Consider the following 22,827-nt stretch of genomic DNA (forward strand, 5'->3'; position numbering starts at 1 on the left):
ATACTTCCTAATTGCTGTGGGGAGAGGGGATTTAAATAGAAGAAACAATATAGTGCAAAGCAGCAAATGATTATCGCTGAGTTTTCCTTAACCAAATTCGTGGGGTCACCATAAGTCAAAAGGTGACTTGAAGACATTTTCACATGTATACATTCTGCTTTTATCTTTTTTTACTATTGCATTTTAAATATGTATTTAAACCGTTTTAAATTTGATAGAATTATCTGTCTAATCTCCCCCCTCCCACACTTTTATACAGTAAGATCTTAGCTGCACATTTGGTAAACCACTTCAGGCCTGAGGCTAGGAGAAAGGCAAGATATAAATATTAAAAATAAAATAAAATAAAATAGTACTTACCCCTTGGTGCATGCTATCATTGGCTTGGTCTGCAACTTCAGTAACAATGAGTAAGGCAGCTGTGGAAGGGAGAAACAAAACAGAAATCCTTAACTCGAGGAGTTGTTTAGAGTGGTGAAGGGTTTATTGAATCCGAAAGTAGACGATCACATGTTTCAAAGTCCACTGCACACTGCGAGGACTTTGCCCGCCATTTTGCCTCCAAGATCAATCAGATTTGTGCCGATTTGGACATCACCTTTGTTACAACTCCAGTGGATGTAGCCATGGCATTGCCTGGTGCTATTCTTATGGATTCATTTCAACTTGTCTTACCTGAGGATGCCAACAGAATCCTGGGAGAAGCTGGGGCCACTTCCCGCATTCTTGACTCCTATCCCTCTTGGCTAATAAAACAAGCCAAGGGGAGCATGCTTTGGATATGGGAGTTAATTAATGCCTCGCTCCACCAAGGCAAGGTCCCCACAGCACTTAATGAAGATGTGGTGAGACCACTGCTGAAAAATCAATCCCTTGACAACTACAAGCCTGTGTCAAATTTGCCATTCATTAGTAAAAATTTTGGAATGGGAGGTGGACAGACAACTCCAAGGATTCCTGGATGAGGTTAATTATCTAGCTCTATTTCAATTGGGCTTCAGGCCATGATATGGGACAAAGACAGCTTTGGTCGCCTTGGTGGATGATCTAAGCAGAGAGCTGGACATGGGGAGTGTGACCTTTCTAGTTCTCAGTGGCGTTCGATACCATCGACCATGGTATGCTTCTGGCGCAACTTGTGGGGATGGGAATGGGAGGCACTGTTCTACAGTGGTTCCAGTCCTTTCTTGCAGGCTATACCCAGAAGGTGGTTCTGGGGAAGATCTTGGACTATGGAGTCCCACAGGGCTTATCTTTATCCCCAATGTTGTTCAACATCTACATGAAACCACTGGGAGAGATCATTCAGAGTTTTGGAGTTCAGTATCTGTACGGGAATGATGCTCAACTCTACTACTCCTTTTCGCCTGACTCCAAGGAAGCTGCCCTGCATCTAAACTCTTGCTTGGAGGTGGTAATGGACTGGATGAAGGTAAACAATTTGAAACCCAATCTGGATAAGACTGAAGGGATACTGGCCTCATGTAAGAGGAAACCAGAAATAGGCTGGCAACTTGAGTTGGATGGTGTTACACTCCCCCTGAAATCTCAGGTCTTCAGGGAGGGCTCGTTTTTGGGGGCAGCTCCTACACTATGGAGCACACAGCTTGAAGCGTTAAGATTGGCTCCTTCTTTAATGGCACTCTGGAAGGGTGTGAAGACATTCATTTTTGAGAAAGCATTTAATTAAGCCAAACAAGTGGTAGTGGAAGCTCTGGGTTTTTAATCTTGGTTTTAATGTTCACACGGTTTTAATTGTGTTGGTGTTTATGTTTTAATTGGCTTTAACTTTTGTATTGTATGTTTTTATTCTGTTGTAACTGCCTTGGGTCTTTGCTCAGAGAAAGGCAGGATATAAATTTCTCAAATAAATAAGTGAAAGTAAAAGATTTCCCTAAAAATATTGTCCTTCCTGAGCACACAAAGGTGAGCTTTTCAAAAATTAACAAATAGTTTCAACTGCTGATTTACAGACATCCGTTTTTGCTCATCCAAAATTTAAGGTACCCTTTGTACTTATCCAAAATGAAAACAGTATATAGTCCTAATTTCATAGAACTACAGTAAAAAAGGATGAGACAATAATTAATTTAAGTTACATTATTAATCAGGCCATTTATAACCAGGCTCGATGTGGGATGGTACAAACACAAGTCTCCTTCCCCTTCACATACCAAGGGGATCATGACAGAAAAGTTTCTGTTTTAATTTCTAAAGACATTTTCTACATTTCTCAACACCACAACTCACCTTGGAACATTTTCTATGAAACAAGCATGGCAATATAGTGTGTGTATATAAACTCATACAATTCTGAATCTTTAAATCCCACCAGCTGCATTGGCATCTACTCCACCTGGGAAATTATAACCCCTCTAGAAGTTATGACAATAAATTGCTGGATAAAGTGGAAATCCATAAAGTACATGAAATACCTGCCAAGTGTGGATTACACTTAATGCATATGAACAAATAAACACTAATCCATGAAACTTTATAGTGTACTAAATTTGTGAGTCTTTGAAGCAGAGACAGGCAGAGTTTTTAAGGTAGCAAATGGGATGCCCGAGGCTCCTAGTCTGCCCTTGTGCACCACTGGTGCCCTTAAGGGACCTCATTTTGCAGTATTTCCACCACCCTGACCTTTCTAGTATCCTCCTAGAGGAAACAATAGGTCTTTATAAGTGAAAAAAGGGGGGTTGGAAAGTGCATTGGGGACCCTGTGGTGGGGACTTATGCAGGCACCTGTGATGCTTTGCTTACCCCAACACAAGCACATTTCCTGTAGTATAAAGCATTAATGATTATTAGAAGTTACACAAGTTGTGAATGTTCCTCATGTAATATGAAGAACGATTATACTACTGTCTTCTGCTACAGTAAGGAACATTGCCAAGTTGTTATGGCCAAAAAAAGACTCAACTTCAGTTGATTACTGCAAATGAAGTAGAAGGGAGTACCTTCTTGTTCTTCACTCAAGGCAGCATTCATGTTAAGGACTCTTCACATGAGATCTCAGCCCACATTTTTTGTTTTAAAAAAAACCTTATAGGCCACTATTCAATTTGAACTGGAATCCTCTTAACAAGCAAGCCACTCCTGGCTATTTGGATGTAACCAAAAATTTATTCACTTTTTACCAAACAAAGTATTATCACTGCTTCCGATAAAAGAGATGTATTGAGTAACCATCAGATTTTGGCACAGAACATTCATTATGGATATCCAATATTTCATCTTTTGAAGGCAAGATGAACTTAAAATTTGGAAAATAGTAAATTTTTGATCAGAAGTTTCAGCCCAAAACAACTCAAAGAGATAATTTATCCTCAAAGCAAGCTGAGATCTAAGTAAAGTGGTGTTGCTTATCCATAAACTGTTTCCTGAAAAAGTTAAGCTACAGATTTTCTTCTGGCATTCCTAGTATTTTCATGTTAAATTACCTTGTGTGTCTTCATATTCAGCAGAATCAGGGCAAAGGTTATTCAAGTAATCTGTATGGGAATAATCCGAGAGAAAAACATGAATTAAGTCCCAGATAAACTTTTTGATAGATTCATCAGTTTTACATATGATCATCTAAATAACAAAGTGAAAGTTCATCCCTATTGTCATTGAGAGCGCATTCTCGGGACCAAGAAATATGGCAGGCCTCCATTTCAGAGAAGATGGTCATCTCAAATGTCTACTTGTAGTGGCAGAAATGCCTGTTGCTGTTGCTAGGTTTTTAGCCTATTGGTGTTACGATGTGCCTTCATGTCATTTCAGACTTATGGTGACTCTAAGGCAATCTTACGGATTTTCTGAGGCTGAAAGCATATGACATGCCCAGAGTCTTCCAGTGGGTTTCCATGACTAAGTAGGGATTTGAACCCCAAAACCCAAGTCATAGTTCAAAGCTCAAACCACCACATGGCGCTTCTGCTACAGACTTTTGAAGTCAATTTTTTCTCCTTTGTCAAAACTATGAAACTAAATCAAATTAAGACTCTAGGACTCTGCTTAACTGGTTAATGGAATAGGATAGTAACACGTTTTCTGAATATATATTTTGATTTTTTTTTCAGTTGAGTTCTGCTCTGTGAATTTTATTCATGAAAATAAAATGTACAGCAGCCAGTTTAGATCAACACAACATTTGCATAATTCTTTATTATAGCAGGCCACTAAGTGCACTGCTGCTTGATTTGTGAACAAAATCGTTTTCTGAGTCTTCTCTTAGTGAAAATACAGAAAGTATTTCTGAACCATGCACAAAATAAGCCAAGCTTTAATTCTGACCAATAATTTCCTTGGGAAAAGCTAGAATCAGTTACTCAATGGTCACTGCATGAAACCATTTTTAAAAATCCTGATGACCAATTTAAATGTATGCTTTATGAAATCATGTATCTTGATTTTTTTTAAAGAAACCCCAAATTATATACAGAATGAAAAATAGTACATCCAGTTGATGCTTGCGGTGGAATTGTTTCCACCTTTTCATATGAAAGTATTAACAGTAGGCTTTGCTTTTCTCTAATTATCAGGGAAAGGGAAAAAGAGAGAAAGGTTTTGATTTCTCATGCAAGAAAAGAAAAGCTCTTTTCTATTAGTCAAAATTTAGCAAGATTGTCATGAAGTGGAATGGCTTCATCCTATATCAATTTCAGACCCATTCCAGATTATACATCTGTCCACTGCCTTTGGGTGCTTTGTTACTTCTCAACCCCATTCTGCAGGATCCAATTCTTGATATCCTTTCTATCCTTTCTTGGACTGGATGATCTTTGTGGTCTTTCACCCATATGATTCTAATAAAATTGCCAGAATGGCATAGAAGCCTCCCCAAAATGAAAGAGGTTAAGTAAGAACCACTTCTAGCATTCTTACCTTGTGCAAAGGCAGGATGGCCCAGTTCCCCATATCACTTTTTCTTTGGCAATCATTTTGGATCTGATGGAGCCAGAGTAACAGAGTGGTTTGCATGTTGAACTACAACTCTGGGAATCAAAGTTCAAATTCCCACTTGTCCATGGAAACTCACTGTGTGACTTAGTCTCAGAAAATCCAACAACAGGGTCATCTTAGGGTTGCCATAAGTCAGAAATAACTAGAAGGCACACAGCAACAACAACCAACCTTCAGATCTAGCCGACCTGGCAGCTGCAGATAAGAGATCTGCAAAAGCTTCATTTTGATAGCCATTCACATGTATGTCTCACTTATCCAACATTTGCTTATCCGACATTCTGGATTATCCAACTGCCTCCTGCTCAGATCCACAGCTGTTTCTCTAGGCATCAATGACTGAACTTTTTATAGATTTAATTTCCAAAAATGTTGTTACTGTAAGTTCATTTTATGCAATTCTATCTTTATTTGTAGTCAATTTGTTAGTAGCCAATGTTTTTGTAGTCAATGTTTTCAATACATTGTGATGTTTTGGTGCTAAATTGTTACAGTAATTACAACATAATGTTACTGTGTGTGGAACTGCTTTTTCTGTAGATTTGTTATAAAACATGATGTTTTAGTGCTTAATTTGTAAAATCATACCTTAATTTGATGTTTAACAGGCTTTTCCTTAATTCCTCCTTATTATTCAACATTTTCGCTTATCCAACATTCTTCCGGCCCGTTTATGTTGGATAAGTGAGACTCTACTGTATTTTGAAATGAAATGTCCAAGGCAACTAACAAAAACATTCAAAAGAAAGCTAAGACCCTTGTGCCTATCTGCACTAAAGAATTCAACTTACTTTCCAGCCATTTTGCCTACGGTAGCTTTGGAGCTGTAGTTGAGTGAAGTCGATGAGAACTCCCTGGCAAAGAATTCTCACACCAAACTACAAATCCCAGGATTGATGGTTTGGAGACATGGCATTTAAAATGATATAAAAATGGCTGTAGGTGTGTGATGCAGATATGCTCTTAGTCTTTATGATGAAACATGATTTTCTCTATTTTTTGTGTAATAAACTAACACCACTACCATTTTGGCAATGAGAGAGGGAAGGAGGAACTGAGAGAGAGATGCATATAGAGAGCAGAAGAATATGGGAAAACAAGAATGAACACAAGGTGCAAAAAAAATTAAAAATGGGAATCTTGACTCTCCATCTGTTATTGGGCTGCAGGTACCACCATTCCTTGCCATTAACCTTGCTGGTACTTGCTGATAAGAGTTAGAGTCCGATAGTACCTGAAGCACTACACTTCCCCACTCCTCTAAAAATTTTAAGAAACAATGTTCATTCAGTGTCTGGACTGGATGGCCCCTGTGGTTTCTTCCAACTCTATAAGTCTATGATTCCATGAAAACAGCCCTTGACTGCAATGTAAGAGTAAGTCACATGAATAATAGAATCATAGAGTTTGAAGAGACCTCATGGGCCATCCAGTCCAACCCACTGCCAAGAAGCAGGAAAATTGCATTCAAAGCACCCCCGATAGATGGCCATCCAGCCTCAGTTTAAAAGCCTCCAAAGAAGGAGCTTCAACCACACTCCGGGGCAGAGACGTCTACTGCTGAACAGCTCTCACAGTGAGGATGTTCACATTGAGAAATGTTCAGATGAAATTTTCTTTCCTGCAGTTTGAAGCCATTGTTCCATTGCGTCCTAGTCTCCAGGGCAGCAGAAAACAAGCTTGCTCCCTCCTCCCTATGACTTCCCCTCACATATTTACACATGGCTATCGTGTCTCCTCTCAGCCTTCTCTTCTGCAGGCTAAACATGCCCAGCTCTTTAAGCTGCTCCTCATAGGGGTTGTTCTCCAGACCCTTGATCATTTTAGTCACCCTCCTCTGGACACACTCCAGCTTGTCAACATCTCCCTTCAATTGCAGTGACAAGAATTGGACATAGTATTCCAGGTGTGGTCTGACCAAGGCAGAATAGAGGGTAGCATGACTTCCCTGGATCTAGACATTATACTCCTATTTATACAGGCCAAAATCCCATTCTCTTTTTTAGGATGACATTATTGGCTCATGTTCAACTTGTTGTCCACGAGGACTCCAAGACCCTTTTTCACACGTACTGCTGTTGAGCCAGGCCTCTCCCATTCCGTATCTTTGCATTTCGTTTTTTTTTTTCTGCCTAAGTGAGTCTACCTAGGTCCAATATTCAATGGGACCAAGCACGGTGCAGTGGTTTAAGTATTGGATTAGAGCTCCAGGAGACCGGGGTTCAAATCCCCACTTAGGCATGGAAACCCGTGGTTGACCTTTGGCAAGTCAGCCTCAAAGAAAAGCAATGGCAAGCCTTCTCTAAACAAATCTTGCCAATGTTTGTCCCAGGGTCATTATAAACTTCAAAGAACAAAGGCATACAGCAACAGCAAACAGAGCTCCACATTCAAGAAGCCATAACAAAAGAGAAAACCCTAATGCACATCTCTGCCAAATTTGCCCCAGAAAGTGCCAGCAGTAGCACCAAACTGCAGCAAAAGGACACAAGGTTTCTCCTTAGCCAGTCAAGGGGCCACCATCACAAATGAGATTGGTGGAGATGTGAAAGAGTCTTCTCAGGAGCCTTCCCAATTTTATAACTCTCTTCCTGAAGAGACCACAACAACCCCCTCCCTGCAGTTCTTCCATTGCCACACAAACGCTCTTTTATTCCATCAGGTTTTTAAAATTGAATGTTTTTAAAGAATGGGTTGAAGTTGCTGTGTTGTTTTAAAATGGATTGTTTTAAGGGGTTTATCTTTTAAAGTGTAATTTTTAACCATTTGCTAGTTTAATCCTATTATAATGTTCACCATTTTGTATGTTTTTATTTGCATTGTTTTGTTGAAATTGTAAGCCCCTTTGACTCACAGTTTTAGGTGAAAGGTAGAATATAATCATCATCAACAGTAAATCGAAACAATCCTTGATTTATATTTACATACTTTCCCTACATATTTAAGGTAATGCAGTCGAACTGGTTAATTCATTCAGTAAGAAGTCTTCTTTGTGGCTTTTAAAAAAAGAAATTAAAAAGGAACATATTTTTAGTGGCAGATTTCCAAATTGCCTGAGGGACTGTGATGCTCCCCCTCTCCGCCACTCTTTAATTATACTATAGTTTAGTTAAACTCAGGGGGAAAGACTCCAATGATGGATTCGCTACAGATAAACACAAAATGATTCCCAAAAGAATGACGTTTAACTGGGAATAGCTAGCTATATTTAATCATTCTCTATCTGAAACTTGATAAAAGACTCCATCTACTCTGAATTAACTAAGATGACCTGTGACTCACATAAGTATATAGAGGCTGAGGTTATTTGTGAACCTCTCTGGACTAAGGGAAGAACTGTTGCAATAGCCCATTTGCGATATCTGCGTAGGCTAGACACAAAAGCGGTCTCTGGTGACAGAGCATCGCTTATCCCTGCCAGATGAATCATTGTAGTCTGCTCTAATTTCTCCCAAATGTGTATGGAAAGTCAGAAATACTGCAGCTGTAGTGTTTTGGCAACCCACCCTAAATCTATCCTGCAATGCATTTTATTATTCTTTGTTAATAATACAAATGAAAGCAACAGTGCTGGGAATGATAATGCTGTCAAGAGATGTGATGAGGTGCTCCTTTAAGGGAGGCTGGAGAATAGGAAGGGGGTTAGTGGAAGCCCCTTCAAGAAACTAGGGAAAAGGCTAGCGTGGCCCCAAATCATTGTCCATTAGAATATGGGACCAAATGGGAGCTAAGTAAGAAGTGAACCAAATGGAACATAAGTGACACAGTTCAAGAAGCTTGTCTCAATTGAGCTACGCTAGTATATTTCATACAAGGAAGGACCAACTATTGAATTTATAAGAGCAATTGCATTTCATGGGTGCACCATGTTTCAGTAAAGGGCTCCCCAGCTGTGACATATCCACAGGCTATCTCCAGGTAGAATATCTCTGTTTATTATTGCTTGAATACTTTACATCCTCTTTCCCCCCTCTGTTAAGCTTCTTATCATCCACAAACTAAATTTTGGTACAACCAGGAGTAGCACAAGAGATTTGCACATGGTTCTGGCACCTCTACTTGACTACTCATATTCTAAATTTATGCAGATGCAAGACACGAAACTTAGTATTTTAATTTAAAAGTTTAATTTCCCTCCTACAATATAAATAGACATCTTGAATTAAAGGCACCTCTAGCTGAACCTATGTATAATTCTAATCTCATAGAGAAGCCACCAGGTTCTGCTTGAGGAAAACCGATGAGGAAATAACCTATTCACCAAAGGCATGTTTAAAATTGTGGTGACTACAAGAGAAAAAAGCTCAAACATTTTATACAAGATGACTGCTATAGGATCAAACCAAGGACATGTTGAAACTATAATCCTGTTGGGATGTTTTGTGTGGTTTCCAGGCTGCATGGTCATGTTCTAGCAGCATTTTCTCCTGACATTTCACCTGCATCTGTGGCTGGCATCTTCAGATCATCCTGTTTCTCTCAATGTCCCACTAGACACTCACAGGTGGCTCACAACAACAAGGATGCAACTACACTCTTACATGGATGCTCCCCAACAATATTTTTGTGGCACTATGTTGCTACTATTACTAGCAGCCATTGACAGTCTTTCACAAATTTGTCTCATCCCCTTTTAAAATCACCTAAACTGATGAGATTACCACTCCTTAGGAAGAGATATGCAGAAGCACCTGCCTCTAGTACTAGAAACAATGCACTAGTTCAGCCTAGCAGAACTCATATATCATAAAGATGCCGGAATTGTCTACAGTTTTATTGTCAAATAATTTCTGACTTATAGTGATCTTATTATGGGGCTTTCTCAGCAAAATCTGTTCAGAGGGAGGTTGTTTTTGTCCTCCTCTGAAGCTGATTGAGTGTGATTTGCTCAAGGTCAGCAACAGGCTCGATGGCTGAAGGGGGATTCAAACCCTAGTCTCCATGATCCAGGTTCAATGCTCAAACCACAACACACCATATTGATTCTTTCCAATACAGTATCACATGCCTCAGTTACATCCTGATTGGATTACTATAATGCACACTACATGGGGTTGCCTTTGAAGAGTGTTTGAAAACTTCAACTAGCCCTAAGAACTGGGGCTGGTTATACAGAGCTCACAATTCCCTTGTTGCAACAGCTTTATTGGCCTCTCATGTGCTTCTGGCCACAATTCAGAGTGCTAGTTTTGACTTATAAAGGCTTATATGGTTCAAGATCATATTATGCACCTGCTTATGTTTTAACATCAGCTAGAGAGGTCCTTCTCTCTGTCTCACCACCCTCACACATCTGAAGGGAACATGAAGGGCCTTCCCAGTGGGTGCCCCCATGCACTGCAAATCCTCTCCCAGAGACTTTAGTTAGCCGCTATTTTTTTCTGTAAAAATCAGAAGACATTTTTGATTTATCAGGCTTTTGAGGACATATCCTATCTTTATTCTTATATTTATGTATACCCTGCTTTCAAAATGAAACTGAAACCAGCTTTACTTGTTTATATTGTTAATTTTTTTGTTGTGCTGTGTTTTTTTTATAATTTATGTTTTTTTTTTAATTTTAGGTTTCATTTTGAGAATTTTTAACTTTGTTTTCAAAGTTAAATTTTTAACTTTGTTTTCAAGGTGGATTACAAACTTTGTAATCCACCTTGACTTCCAAACTGAAGAAAGGCAGTATAACAACGATGATGAGGATGACGATGACGAGGAGGATAGTAATAGTAATGGCAGTAGTAATACCTGGCACTATGACACTCAAATTAGCAATCACTTTATGAGGGTGAACTGCACAGCCTAATAATTTGCTGTGTTCATTCATCTTCAGTGGATGCTCCCAGGCTTAAGTATTGTGTGAGAAAGATAACATGACAGATGGATACTTTTCAAAGTATGTAATATGTCTCTGGGTTCTGAGCCCTTCCCATTTACTCAGAGACTGTAAATATCCTTTTTGGGATTTCTTCAAACCTCTAGTCAACACTTTTTGGGAGAGTATTCCCCTCACTGAGGGTCATAATCAGTATAATGATAAATGAAAGTCTGCAATGTATAAGCATCCATGCTCCAAGTGTTCTGTGAATCAGCAGATCTTACAGTGTGGGAGTTCTTCCTGTGATTCATTTAGCCTCTCAATTTCCAGGTCTTTTAAGAGTTGCTATGGTAATAGTTTGTAAACCTGAGGTCTGCTTCTCCATCCTTGTGCATTCCTGACAAAGGTCACAGAACAAGCAACATGAAGTCAGTGGGCTCCCAAGAATTGCTCATTCTCAGGACAAGTCGACCCAGTGAAAAATTTAGTGCACTTTCTCAGGAGAACGTTTTCAAGAACAAACTTGTTTAAAACTTCCACTAGGATATATAATTTAGAAAGTTCACAAAAATAAATGCTGAACAATGTGGTTTATTTTAATCACTGGGAAGTAATCATTTTGATACTCTTAGACAGCCCCCCCATCCAAGTACAAACAATACGATCTACTTATGATTTTCCTCCAGTTTTTTTTTTTGCTTCAATCATTGCTGTGATTTATATGTCAACAAACAATCTTTAAAACTATGGATTTATCTTTTACCCTAATCTGTGACATTTGCTATTTGCCTTGAAGGCTTTTTAAACTTTGGTGACCCTAAGGCAAATTACCATGAGTTCTTCTTGGCAAGATTGTCCGGATTTTCCTTTGTCCTCCTCTAAGCTGGGTGAGTGCAACTTGCCCAAGGTCATGCGATGGGTTTCCATGGCTGGGTGGGGATTCAAACCCTGGTCTCCAGAATGACAATCCAATGTTCAACCACTAACTCATGCTGGCTCCATCTGCAACCCAGGACTCTTTTAAAATTAGATCACTCAATCTCCACCAACATGATATATTACTTCCCTCTCTTTCTTGTTATTCCCTCTAGTTCATCTCAACACTTATCACCTTTTCTCTTTTTCTGCTCAACAAATCTTCTGAAGAAGGAAACCAAAGTCACGTGAGCCACTATAAAGGGTGGAGGGCAAGGAAGGGGAGACCAGATGCAGTTCAAGACCACTGCTGCAGCCTAAACAGAAAAGCAGATAAATACAGACTCTCCCATTATGCAGGTGTGATATTTCATATTTTCCTGACCTGTGAGTAGCACATGGTACTGGAATACACGCTCCACCACTTTCAAGAGCTGATGTTTCACATTCAAGATATTGCCATCACGAAACTGCTGTCCTCAAGAGAAAGGGAGAAAAAGAGTAAATGTCAGAGCTTAAGCACCAATAACCAGAAAATATCCAGTAGCTTTACAAAGCTGACAGAATTGCAGCATATCTGGATGCTCTCCAACTTCTGTCTGTTTACAAATAGTAATTACAACAAGGGATACAAAAACTTCCTTCTATACCCACCTCCAAATCTGTCAGTTCTATGTGGATTTTTATAATGGAAAAAGGCCCTCTATGCATTTTGTTCACATTGTAAAGAAGCAGTGAGCAAACTATGGCTCACAGGTTGCATACAGGCCCCAGAATCATTTTTGCAACAAATCTGCAAAATTGTTTTGCTCCTAAATGTCCAAAATTATATTTATGGTATATGGAGGACATTTCCATTAAATCTGGAACCTCCTGCACACCCCAAGGTAAAAATAAAATTTTGAAAAAAGGAATTAATCACAAAATGCCCTAAAATGCTTTCTAGGGGCTCAGTACAATCCAAAAATATGTCCTCATGCCACCTAGTGGGTGTGGCATATAAATAAATAAACATACACACACATATATATATGCATACACAAGAGCCAATGCAAAGAGGGGTACAGTCCTCCAATGCCTTTTGAAAGATTGATGAATTCTACCACTATTGCCCACCCCTGGTGCAATGGGTGAATTAGTACACACATGTTGTTAAATGCATTTGTTTTCTTTTGTGGAATGCACTGAAAACCTAGAAATATATGGACATCTCATTGCAAGTTGCATCTTTTTCTGTATTGGATCCTAGAGATGTGGATGAAATTAATTTCCCCCCCCCCCCCCCCGAAAAGAAACAAGGATGTTATCAATCTCGTCAGGGCAGGAGTCTACTCTGTCATATGTTGCCAAGCATCATACAGTAGAGATCACCGCTACTATCATCATTTGGATCCGGATTTAGAATTACGGTCATATGAGGAAGGTAGTTTACAGATATAGCAGAATAACAACGGTAGTCATTCCATGGCATCCTTCCTCTTCTGTTGTGCTCCTGGTGGGAAACCATTGGAAGGTGTTTCTTCACAAAAGAGGTCATTTACTGATGACTTTAAGATGCTTGTTTATAAAGCTTTTTTCCTTCCAACTCTGTTGTATGCCTGCAAAACATGGACCTTCTACAAATGTCACCTTAGACTTCTGGAAAGATTCCATCAGCATTGCCTTCAAAAGCTCCTGCAACTCTTACCAAGATAGGCGGAAAAACATCATTCTGTAAGAAGCAAAGACCACTAGCATTGAAATAATGATTTTCCACCATCAACCTTGCTGAACTGGCCATGTTGTCCAAATGCCCGATCACCATCTCCCAAAGCAGTTACTTCAGCTCAAGAATGGAAAACGGAATGTTGATGGACAGTAAAAGAGACTTAAAGATGGGCTTAAAGCTAACCTTAAAAAATGTTGCCGAAACACCAAGAACTGGTAAGCCCTGGCCACTGAGCGTTTTAAATGGTCAGCTGAAGAGGCACGGATAGAGGATGAAAGGGAGGAATGTGCCAAGAAAAAGGCACATCAGGCCAATCCTTGTCAGGATCTCCTTCTATCTGGAAACGGATATTCTCACTGAGAAAGACCATGTGAATCCAGAATAGGTCTCTACAGTTACTTACGGACCCACCACCAAGACTCTACTTCTGGAAGAAAATCATACTCAGCTACAAGGGATCATCTATGATGTTTGTAAAAGAAACAATATGTCCCACTGGGAGACTGCCTACTGCCCTTGACTGTTAACTGAGCTCCAGTTCAATTCTTACTTATCCATGTCTCTGCTGAGGCAAAATTGGCAAAATTCTCCAGCCCATCAAAATTTAACAACTTTCCTATTGTGTTGCCGAAGGCTTTCATGGCCGGGATCACACGGTTGTTGTATGTCTTTCGGGCTGTGTGGCCATGTTCCAGAAGTATTCTCTCCTGACGTTTTGCCCACATCTATGGCAGACATCCTCAGAGGCTGTGAGGCATAGATAAACTAGGCAAGGAAAGGAAAAAAATATATATCTGTGGAGAGTCCACAGAGTCCTTTGTCACTGGGAAGCCAGCATTAATGTTTCAGTTAATCACCCTAATTAGCATTGGAAAGGTTTTGTCTCTTGCCTGGGGGCATCCTTTGTTCAGTCATTAGCCATCCTTGGGGCTCCTCTGCCCTCAGAGTGTTGGTTCCCATCTACTGTTTTGGTTTTAGAGTTTTTTAATACTGGTAGCCAGATTTTGTTCATTTTCATGGTTTCCTCCTTTCTGTTGAAGTTGTCCACATGCTTGTGGATTTCAATGGCTTCTCTGTGTAGTCTGACATGATAGTTGTTGGAGTGGTCCAGCATTTCTGTGTTCTCAAATAATATACTGTATCCAGGAGAAACGTCAGGCGAGAATACTTCTAGAACATGGCCACACAGCCCGAAAGACATACAACAACTTTCCTATTAATTTTCTACAGCTGTTTCAACAAGTCGTAAATCGAGATAGTCCTACTCTGCTCCCTTATATTTGAGCATTTTAGTTTGATCAGAGTCAGTTTCGAAATTTATATAGGGATGGATTTCCTTTCCTTTTACTTCCTCCTTTAATGTAGTTAGTAACTTACTTGGATAATCCTATGAGTGACAAGACTGATGATACCAAAAAACAAGACAAAAACCCTCCTTCCATATAGGAAATTTCTAAGATCAGATTTATGGCTCAAATAAAAATCCCATTAACTCCAATTGCAGCTGAACTGAGGGGCAACACATGAGGCTAAGGCATTAACACTGTAACTTTTATCTCTTACTTAATATCAGAGGCCACCGTATTCCTGTGAAATACATCCTGCCCCTGCATCCTGAGGCACTGCAAAGGAAGATGGAAAACTGGAGAGTAAGAGCCATTGATCTGAAACTTGCCAAAGGCATCTTCAGAAGAGCTGAGCTGATTTATGTGCTAGACAACATGAGCAGGACTGAGGCCAGGCTCTGAATCGCTCTCAAGGGAGGTGAGCTTATTCAACTGCCAAACACAAGCTTAAAGGGAGACGGGGCCTTTCTGGGGGGAGGGTCAGGCATTAACCTCTGGATTTGTGTATGGAGAGGCTAAAGAAAGTTTCGGGAAGTAAGAATTCAAATATTTATTGCTACAACTAGCCCCTAAATTCAAGCCAAAGGTCGGAATAACATAGAAAGTAATGTTGCTACAATACTTACTGCAGAAACGTGAGGGCAATGACCTCATGAATACATGAATATTACAAACATTAGGCATAAATAATTACTTGTTATTGCTAAATGTTGCATAGGATTTTTTTTAATTTTTTTTTTAGATGTGTGCATATTTTATGAATGTTCTTTCATGTTAAATCTTAAATCTTGGTTGTGGGACCAGGCATTTGAGCAGCAGTCGCAGCATTAATTGTAAAAATGATTTTATGATTGATAATGGACAGACCTGGATCATGACAAGAATTGTGCTTTCTAAATGGATGTTTATATTGATGTTTTTAATTAATGTTTAATTGTTTTTAATTGTAATTGTTTTAAATATTATCTTTTCTAGCATCTAATGATTGCTGATTGTGAGGTCGCCCCGAGTCCCCCCTTTGGGGTGAATGTCTGAAATAAATTAATTAAATCTGCTACCCTTAAAGGTAAAGGTAAAGACTTCCCCCTGACATTAAGTCTAGTCATATCCAACTATGGGGATTGGTGGTCATCTCCATTTCTAAGCCAAAGAACTGGCATTGTCCGTAGACACCTCCAAGGTCATGTGGCCAGAATGACTGCATAGAGCGGAGCGGTACCTATTGATCTACTCACATTTGCATGTTTTCAAACTGCTAGGTTGGCAGAAGCTGGGGCTAACAGCGGGAGCTCACCCTGCTCCCTGGAATCGAACCACTGACCTTTCGGTCAGGAAGTTCAGCAGCTCAGCAGTTTAACCCACTGTGCCACTGGGGGATCCCTGCCACCCTTACACTTTTTTAAAATAACTTTTTAAATGTTTTAACTACCTGCTTTCTCTCTTTCCCCTGCTTTATTGAATCAAATGTTTACATTCCAATATTTCACAAATAAAAACTGGACCATGTGGGAACAAATAACATCAGAAAGTTGCAACATTATTACTGATGTAGAACACAAAAACTAGAAAAGGCTGCAGACGTTTGGCTTCACCTGATCCTACTAGGAAGGGCAAATATACCACCGTGTTGTCTCCTCTTTTCCCTGCTAACTTAGTTGGGCACAAACCAGCTTTAGCCTTTGAACACATTTTGCAGCAACAGAAGTAAGATTTTTTTTCGTGTCAGGAGCAACTTGAGAAACTGCAAGTCACTTCTGCTGTGAGAGAATTGGCCGTCTGCAAGGACGTTGCCCAGGGGACGCCCAGATGTTTTGATGTTTTTACCATCCTTGTGGGAGGCTTCTCTCATGTCCCTGCATGGAGCTGGAGCTGATAGAGGGAGCTCATCTGTGCTCTCTCCGGGTTGGATTCAAACCTGGCAGCCTTCAGATTAGCAACCCAACCTTTACAAGGCTTTAACCTTCACAAGGGTTTAACCCACTGCCCCATTGGGGGCTCCAGAAGTAAGCTGAGGGCAAAGAAATAAAGTGGGAGGAGGAAACAGAAATTGGGACTTTTAAAAAGCACCTGAAAAAGTGGGATTGCAGAGGAATAATCAAGGCTCTCCCTGCCAAATTGAGACAGTTGCAGGGCATGGAAGTGAGCCACTTAATGGCTCGAATTAACTAGGAAAAAAGACATTGTTGATGTTCTGTGCCTTCAAGCCATTTCTGACTTATGGCGACTGTATAGCAAATCTTTCACAGGGGTTCCTGGCAAAATTATATTTTCCCTGAGGCTGAAAGAGTGTGACTAACCCAAAGTCACTCAGTGGGTTTCCATGGGCATGCAAGGATTCAGACAATGGTCTCCAGAGTCATAGCCCAACACTGAAATGACTACACCAGGTCCATAGCCAGGATTTTGATTCGGGGGGGGGGGGGGGGGCTGAGTCTGAGTGAGAGAGGATCCACCCTAGCAAAGCTTTTGTATCGTTATCCCAATACCCCCATGCATATGGGATATATTGAGCATGCTGATCAGATCATGATATGATTAACCTAACAGTTTAAATAATACCAGTAAGGCCTTCTCATGGACCACCCTGAGAATTGCCGCGGCAATCAAAGCTGCAAGGAGAGCCCACCTTGCGGCCAACATTGCGTCCACACAGAACCGTCCGGCGGCGCTGTTCCGTGTCATCAGAGGGTTGTTAACTCCCACCAATCAAGGTGGGAGCCCTGATAACTCGGCAGCCCGCTGTGAAGCATTTGCTCGGTTCTTTGCGGACAAAGTCGCTCTGATCCGTTCCGACTTTGACACCATATTAACGGCAGTCTCTGAGGATGTAACGAGTGCACCTGCTTGTCCAGTTTTGTTGGATTCATTTCAATTGGTTGAGCTCGAGGATGTGGACAAGATCCTGGGAGAGGCGAGACCGACCACATGCATCCTAGACCCCTGCCCATCCTGGCTGGTGAGAGAAGCCAGAGGGGGTTTGGCCGAGTGGGTGAAGGTGGTGGTAAATGCCTCCCTTCGGGAGGGCAAGTTTCCAGCGAGCCTAAAAATGGCTGTGATCAAGCCGCTGTTGAAAAAGCCATCATTGGATCCCACTCAATTCGGAAACTTTCGGCCTATTTCCAATCTCCCCTATTTGGGCAAGGTCTTGGAACATGTGGTTGCTTCGCAGCTCCAGGGTTTCTTGGTTGACACTGATTTTCTGGATCCGGCACAGTCTGGCTTTAGGCCGGGGCATGGTACTGAGACAGCCTTGGTCGCCTTAGTCGATGATCTACGCCGGGAACTGGACAGGGGGAGTGTGTCCCTGCTGGTTCTGCTGGACCTCTCAGCGGCCTTCGATACCGTCGATCACGGTATCCTTCTGGGACGCCTCGCAGGAATGGGACTTGGAGGTACTGCCCTGCAGTGGCTCCGGTCCTTCCTGGAGGGTCGGTCCCAGATGGTGTCATTGGGGGACGCCTGCTCGGCCCCACAACCGTTGACTTGTGGGGTCCCGCAGGGTTCTGTACTGTCTCCCATGTTGTTTAACATCTACATGAAGCCGCTGGGAGAGATCATCAGGAGTTTCGGGGTCCGGTGTCATCTGTACGCAGATGATGTCCAGCTCTGTCACTCCTTCCCACCTGTCACTAAGGAGGCTGTTCAGGTCCTGAACCGGTGCTTGGCCGCTGTGTCGGACTGGATGAGGGCCAACAAATTGAAATTGAATCCAGACAAGACAGAGGTCCTCCTGGTCAGTCGGAAGGCTGAACAGGGTATAGGGTTACAGCCTGTGCTGGATGGGGTCACACTCCCCCTGAAGGCGCAGGTGCGCAGTCTGGGGGTGATCCTGGACTCATCGTTGAGCCTGGAGCCCCAGGTCTCAGCGGTGGCTAGGGGAGCCTTCGCACAATTAAAACTTGTGCGCCAGCTGCGACCGTACCTTGGGAAGCCAGACTTGGCCACGGTGGTCCACGCCCTTGTTACATCCCGTTTAGACTACTGCAACGCACTCTACGTGGGGCTGCCTTTGAAGACTGTTCGGAAGCTTCAATTAGTCCAACGGGAAGCTGCCAGGTTAATAACTGGAGCGGCGTTCAGGGAGCGTACTACTCCTCTGTTACGTCAGCTCCACTGGCTGCCGATTAGCTACCGAGCACAATTCAAGGTGCTGGCTTTAGCCTATAAAGCTCTAAACGGTTCCGGCCCAGCTTATCTATCCAAACGTGTCTCCCGCTATGACCCACCTCGAAGCTTAAGATCGTCGGATGAGGCCCTGCTCGCGGTCCCGTCAGCCTCACAGGTGCGGCTGGCGGGGACGAGAGACAGGGCCTTTTCAGTAGTGGCTCCCCGCCTATGGAACGCCCTCCCCATTGAAGTCAGGCAGGCTCCCTCCCTCCTATCCTTCCGTAGGAAGGTAAAAACTTGGTTGTGGGGCCAGGCTTTCGAATAAGAATCAGCAGCATTAATTACTATTATGTATACTGGAACTCAATTGACAGACCCAGTCTTTTAAACTTGTACACGCCTATCTATATTTTATAAATGCATTTTATGAATGTTATATGTAAGTTAATTTTTTAACTAATTTATAGTGTATTGTACTGTTTTTATATGTCTGTTTTATTGTAAGCCGCCCTGAGTCCCCTGTTGGGTGAGAAGGGCGGGATATAAATATTGTAATAAATAAATAAATAAGCCCCTCAAGCCCCCCCCCCCCCCCCCCCGGCTACATGCCTGGACTAGACCACATCAGCTCTCATGATAGCTTTACAGTATTCTAATACTTTAAAACCAACCATAGGCCCATGGTAATAATATGAGTGAAGGACTGCAGAGATGCCAGTGGTTCAGTTAGGATATCTCAGCATGGAGAACCTCTATGAGTACATCTTGGCACTTTTCATGCTTATTGGATATCGAGCCAATAAGCCTGGACAGGGTGAGCCTATGTGCTTTTACACATCTGATCCCCTTCTACATTTTAACAGTTCATCTTTAGACATTTTCAGGCCCTTTATAAAATCACAGGTTTCCTGAAGAAATTAAGTATTCAACTAGCTGAAGTTTCTGATAGATAAGGTCTGTCTCTACTTCACACAAATCTTTCTTTGGTGCTGTCCACTATATTTCAGAGGAAGAAATTGGCTAAACTACCTTCTGAATATTCCTTGCCTATGAAAGCCTGTGAAATTCATGGGGTCAGCATAAATTGACATATTGGTAGCATATGCATATGCACTCAGGACTGCTGGTAATAACATTCTCATTACACTTGCTCTTTTCTTCACCTTAGGCTTCTTGGCTTTCATATAAGGAATTTTTGGCTCTAGTGTATGGAATAGCTGGGCAGTAAGAAAGTACATTCCATTGAGATGATGCTGATGACAAAGATGATGACTGCTATTTAAAGTCTACATTTCTGAGCAAGGCTTTCCTAGCAACATTGCAAACCCCTCTCCCTTTTCTTGTAGAATTCAGAGAGTAGAATTTCTTAGACACAAGTTGAAGAATGGTTCTTTTAATGAATTATTGTTATTAGTATTTCTGATGTGCTGGAAAAGGAGACATAATCCATATATCAAGGAGCTGACTGTCCAAGCAACATGAAAAATACAGTAGCCAATTTATCGTCATAACATTTTCTGTCAGATGAATAAATATTACCACCTCTCCTCCCCTACTCTTTACAAATGGTCTACACGAGGGTTGGTATTAAATATTCATCTACATCATCAAAAGCCACAGCCTCAGTGCAAAAAAGCCAGTAGAAAAATCTACTATATTTCCCAAATCAAGAAAGGTGTGAGATTACTGACAACTGGTCTTGCTAGGAAACAATGGTGAAATAAATGCATGTGGGCAGCATAGGTTAGGAGTATGTGAGCTCTGTCTGGTTCAGCTAGCAAAATGTCTTGGGCCAACACAGAGTCTTCTGAGGTATAGCAACTTGGACTTGGGTTCAAATCATGCCTTCCACAAGCAAGAGAGCCATCCAATGAGAGTTCAGCTGGGAAACAAGGAAAGCTATCCAAAGATATGGATACATAAGTATATGTATATCTGAATGCATGCCAGGAAGAAAACAAAGCACAGCAACTGCAGTCATTGGATCTAAAATAATGCAATATAGTGAGCATGCGAACAGGCACTCACACTCTTTTGTATTGAGATGATTTCAGTGAGAGGGAACATTATGGCTTTCAAGACCAATCTGAGTTCAGATTAAAATATCTGGGTGTGACGTGGTCAAAATGGTGCAGGATATCACACAGTGGAGCTGGGGTATGGCTCTTGCGGATTCAGCCCTGGGTGCTCTCAGCTATAGATTAAGAAGACATTCTTCCTCCTGCATTTTCCTCATGGTCTGAATTCAAATGGGAACTAAATTGTCAGTGATCCCCCCCTCTCCCTGTCCCATCTGAACATTGAAGAGTGGACTACCTCTGAGAGGAAGGAAGTGAAGGAAAGAGTACTGAAACATAGCCCTGAGTCAGTGTGAAGAAGATACAGATAGATAGGGCCTTACCTCAAACTCTCGGATGACAATATCCAGCTGGGAAGATTTAAGACGAGCTTCATCCAGCAAAGCCAAGGTCCTATCAAAGTGCATGATGTAAGCTGTATGGTGATGAAACCGCGATTCCCTGGAGAGGAAAACTTCAGCCACTTTCTGATGTTCTTCCCTAAAGCCACATGAGAACAAACAGATGAGGAATAAGGAAACTTCTTCCGCCCTAATTCACACTGCCATCAAATATCCTCCTTTGTTAGTCCTTAATGTCTTAATTACATTAATCATGTTAATAAGTTTACAAAAGGTAGTTCTTGTTTCTGTTCCTGGTCTGCACTAGTCTTTTAACATACCCTGTGGAATATGGCTTCCCAACAGTTTGATAAATTCCTATGTCGGGTGCCTGCCAAAAACCACAGAAACAAGGGAATTGTCAGGGACCTTGCAAACCACAATATACAATAGGTAGGTTGGATTTGTCTTGATGTCAAAAGAGCAGCTGTGATTTATTTCATCTCCTTTGGTCCAGTGTGGTTTTTGCCTCACTAATGGTTTACGGCTCTGCACCACTGTAGCAGAATGTACCTATGACCATAACTAGAATAATTTAGTATTATTTCAGTCAACCAAATATATAATACTGAATACACAATATCCAGTATAATCACTGTAAATGTAATAATATCATACTAAATCTTCATGATGTAGGGCGTTCGTTCTCAACTTGTGGGTCCCCAGGTGTTTTGGCCTACAACTCCCAGAAATCCCAGCCAGTTTACCAGCTGTTAGGATTTCTGGGAGTTGAAAGCCAAAACATCTGGGGACCCACAGGTTGAGAACCACTGATGTAAGGTAAAGGCTACCCAAGGAGAAAAGCACAAAGTTTTTCAAAATGAAACTGTTAGAGGGGCAAATTGTCCCACATCTGCTACTTCAGTTTCTTCTGCACTGCACTCAGAAATCTGAGCTGCTTACACAACAAATGGTGACCCAATGATTTCTTTAAGGCAAGGAAGACTCAAAGGTGGCTTTGACGATTCTTTTCTCTGGAATAAAATCTACAGCACAAAGTATTCCTTGGTGGTCTCCCAAGTATTAACTATGCCTGACTCTACTTTGCTTCCAGGATCAGGCAGAATCTGGTTATGCAGTTCAACCTACCAGATATTTTCATTAACAGTCTAAACATTGTCCTTTGTGTTAATTGTTGCTAGTTTTTTCTTCTTAATTACGGTATACTGTTTTGAAACCTCCAGATCCAAATGGTCTAGAAATACTGATCAAGGATGAGAGAGAACAAATGGCTATTTTTCTTGAAAATTTCTGGATAGTAGAATATAAATGCTGGCCTAAAGTTAGTATATATGCCTCAACCCCAATCATTTACCAATTGAGAACCTTTTCTTCCAGTTCTTCCAATATTTCTTGATGCAGATTGTAGATCTCTGGGATCTCATTCAATCCTTCCTTGAGTTTTGCTTCTTCATGGTTACTGTCATTCTTGTTTCCTAGCACTTTTAAGACAGCTTCATGGAAATCCTGTAAATACACAATTCAGAAAACTATCTGTGAATGTTAACTCTGATCTTCATTTATATAATAT

At 41.2% G+C, this 22,827-nt stretch overlaps 1 protein-coding gene across 5 annotated transcripts in view; it reads right to left on the bottom strand.

Moving 5' to 3' along the window:
- fgd5 (FYVE, RhoGEF and PH domain containing 5) overlaps window positions 1–22,827 on the bottom strand; it is a 174,501-nt gene that overhangs the window by 32,345 nt on the left and 119,329 nt on the right. For 4 of the 5 annotated variants that reach the window (XM_008105321.3, XM_008105320.3, XM_008105322.3 and 1 more), the window contains exons 6-10: window positions 22,612–22,763; window positions 21,240–21,396; window positions 12,063–12,150; window positions 3,444–3,494; window positions 361–419 (exon numbers count right to left, since the gene is read on the bottom strand). In XM_008105321.3, the coding sequence (XP_008103528.2) occupies window positions 361–419; window positions 3,444–3,494; window positions 12,063–12,150; window positions 21,240–21,396; window positions 22,612–22,763 (507 nt within the window). The remainder of the gene's footprint in view (window positions 1–360; window positions 420–3,443; window positions 3,495–12,062; window positions 12,151–21,239; window positions 21,397–22,611; window positions 22,764–22,827) is intronic. The other variant, XM_062969777.1, reaches the window with a different exon arrangement.

Source organism: Anolis carolinensis, chromosome 2 (assembly GCF_035594765.1).
Source record: "Anolis carolinensis isolate JA03-04 chromosome 2, rAnoCar3.1.pri, whole genome shotgun sequence".
Taxonomy (NCBI): domain Eukaryota; kingdom Metazoa; phylum Chordata; class Lepidosauria; order Squamata; family Dactyloidae; genus Anolis; species Anolis carolinensis.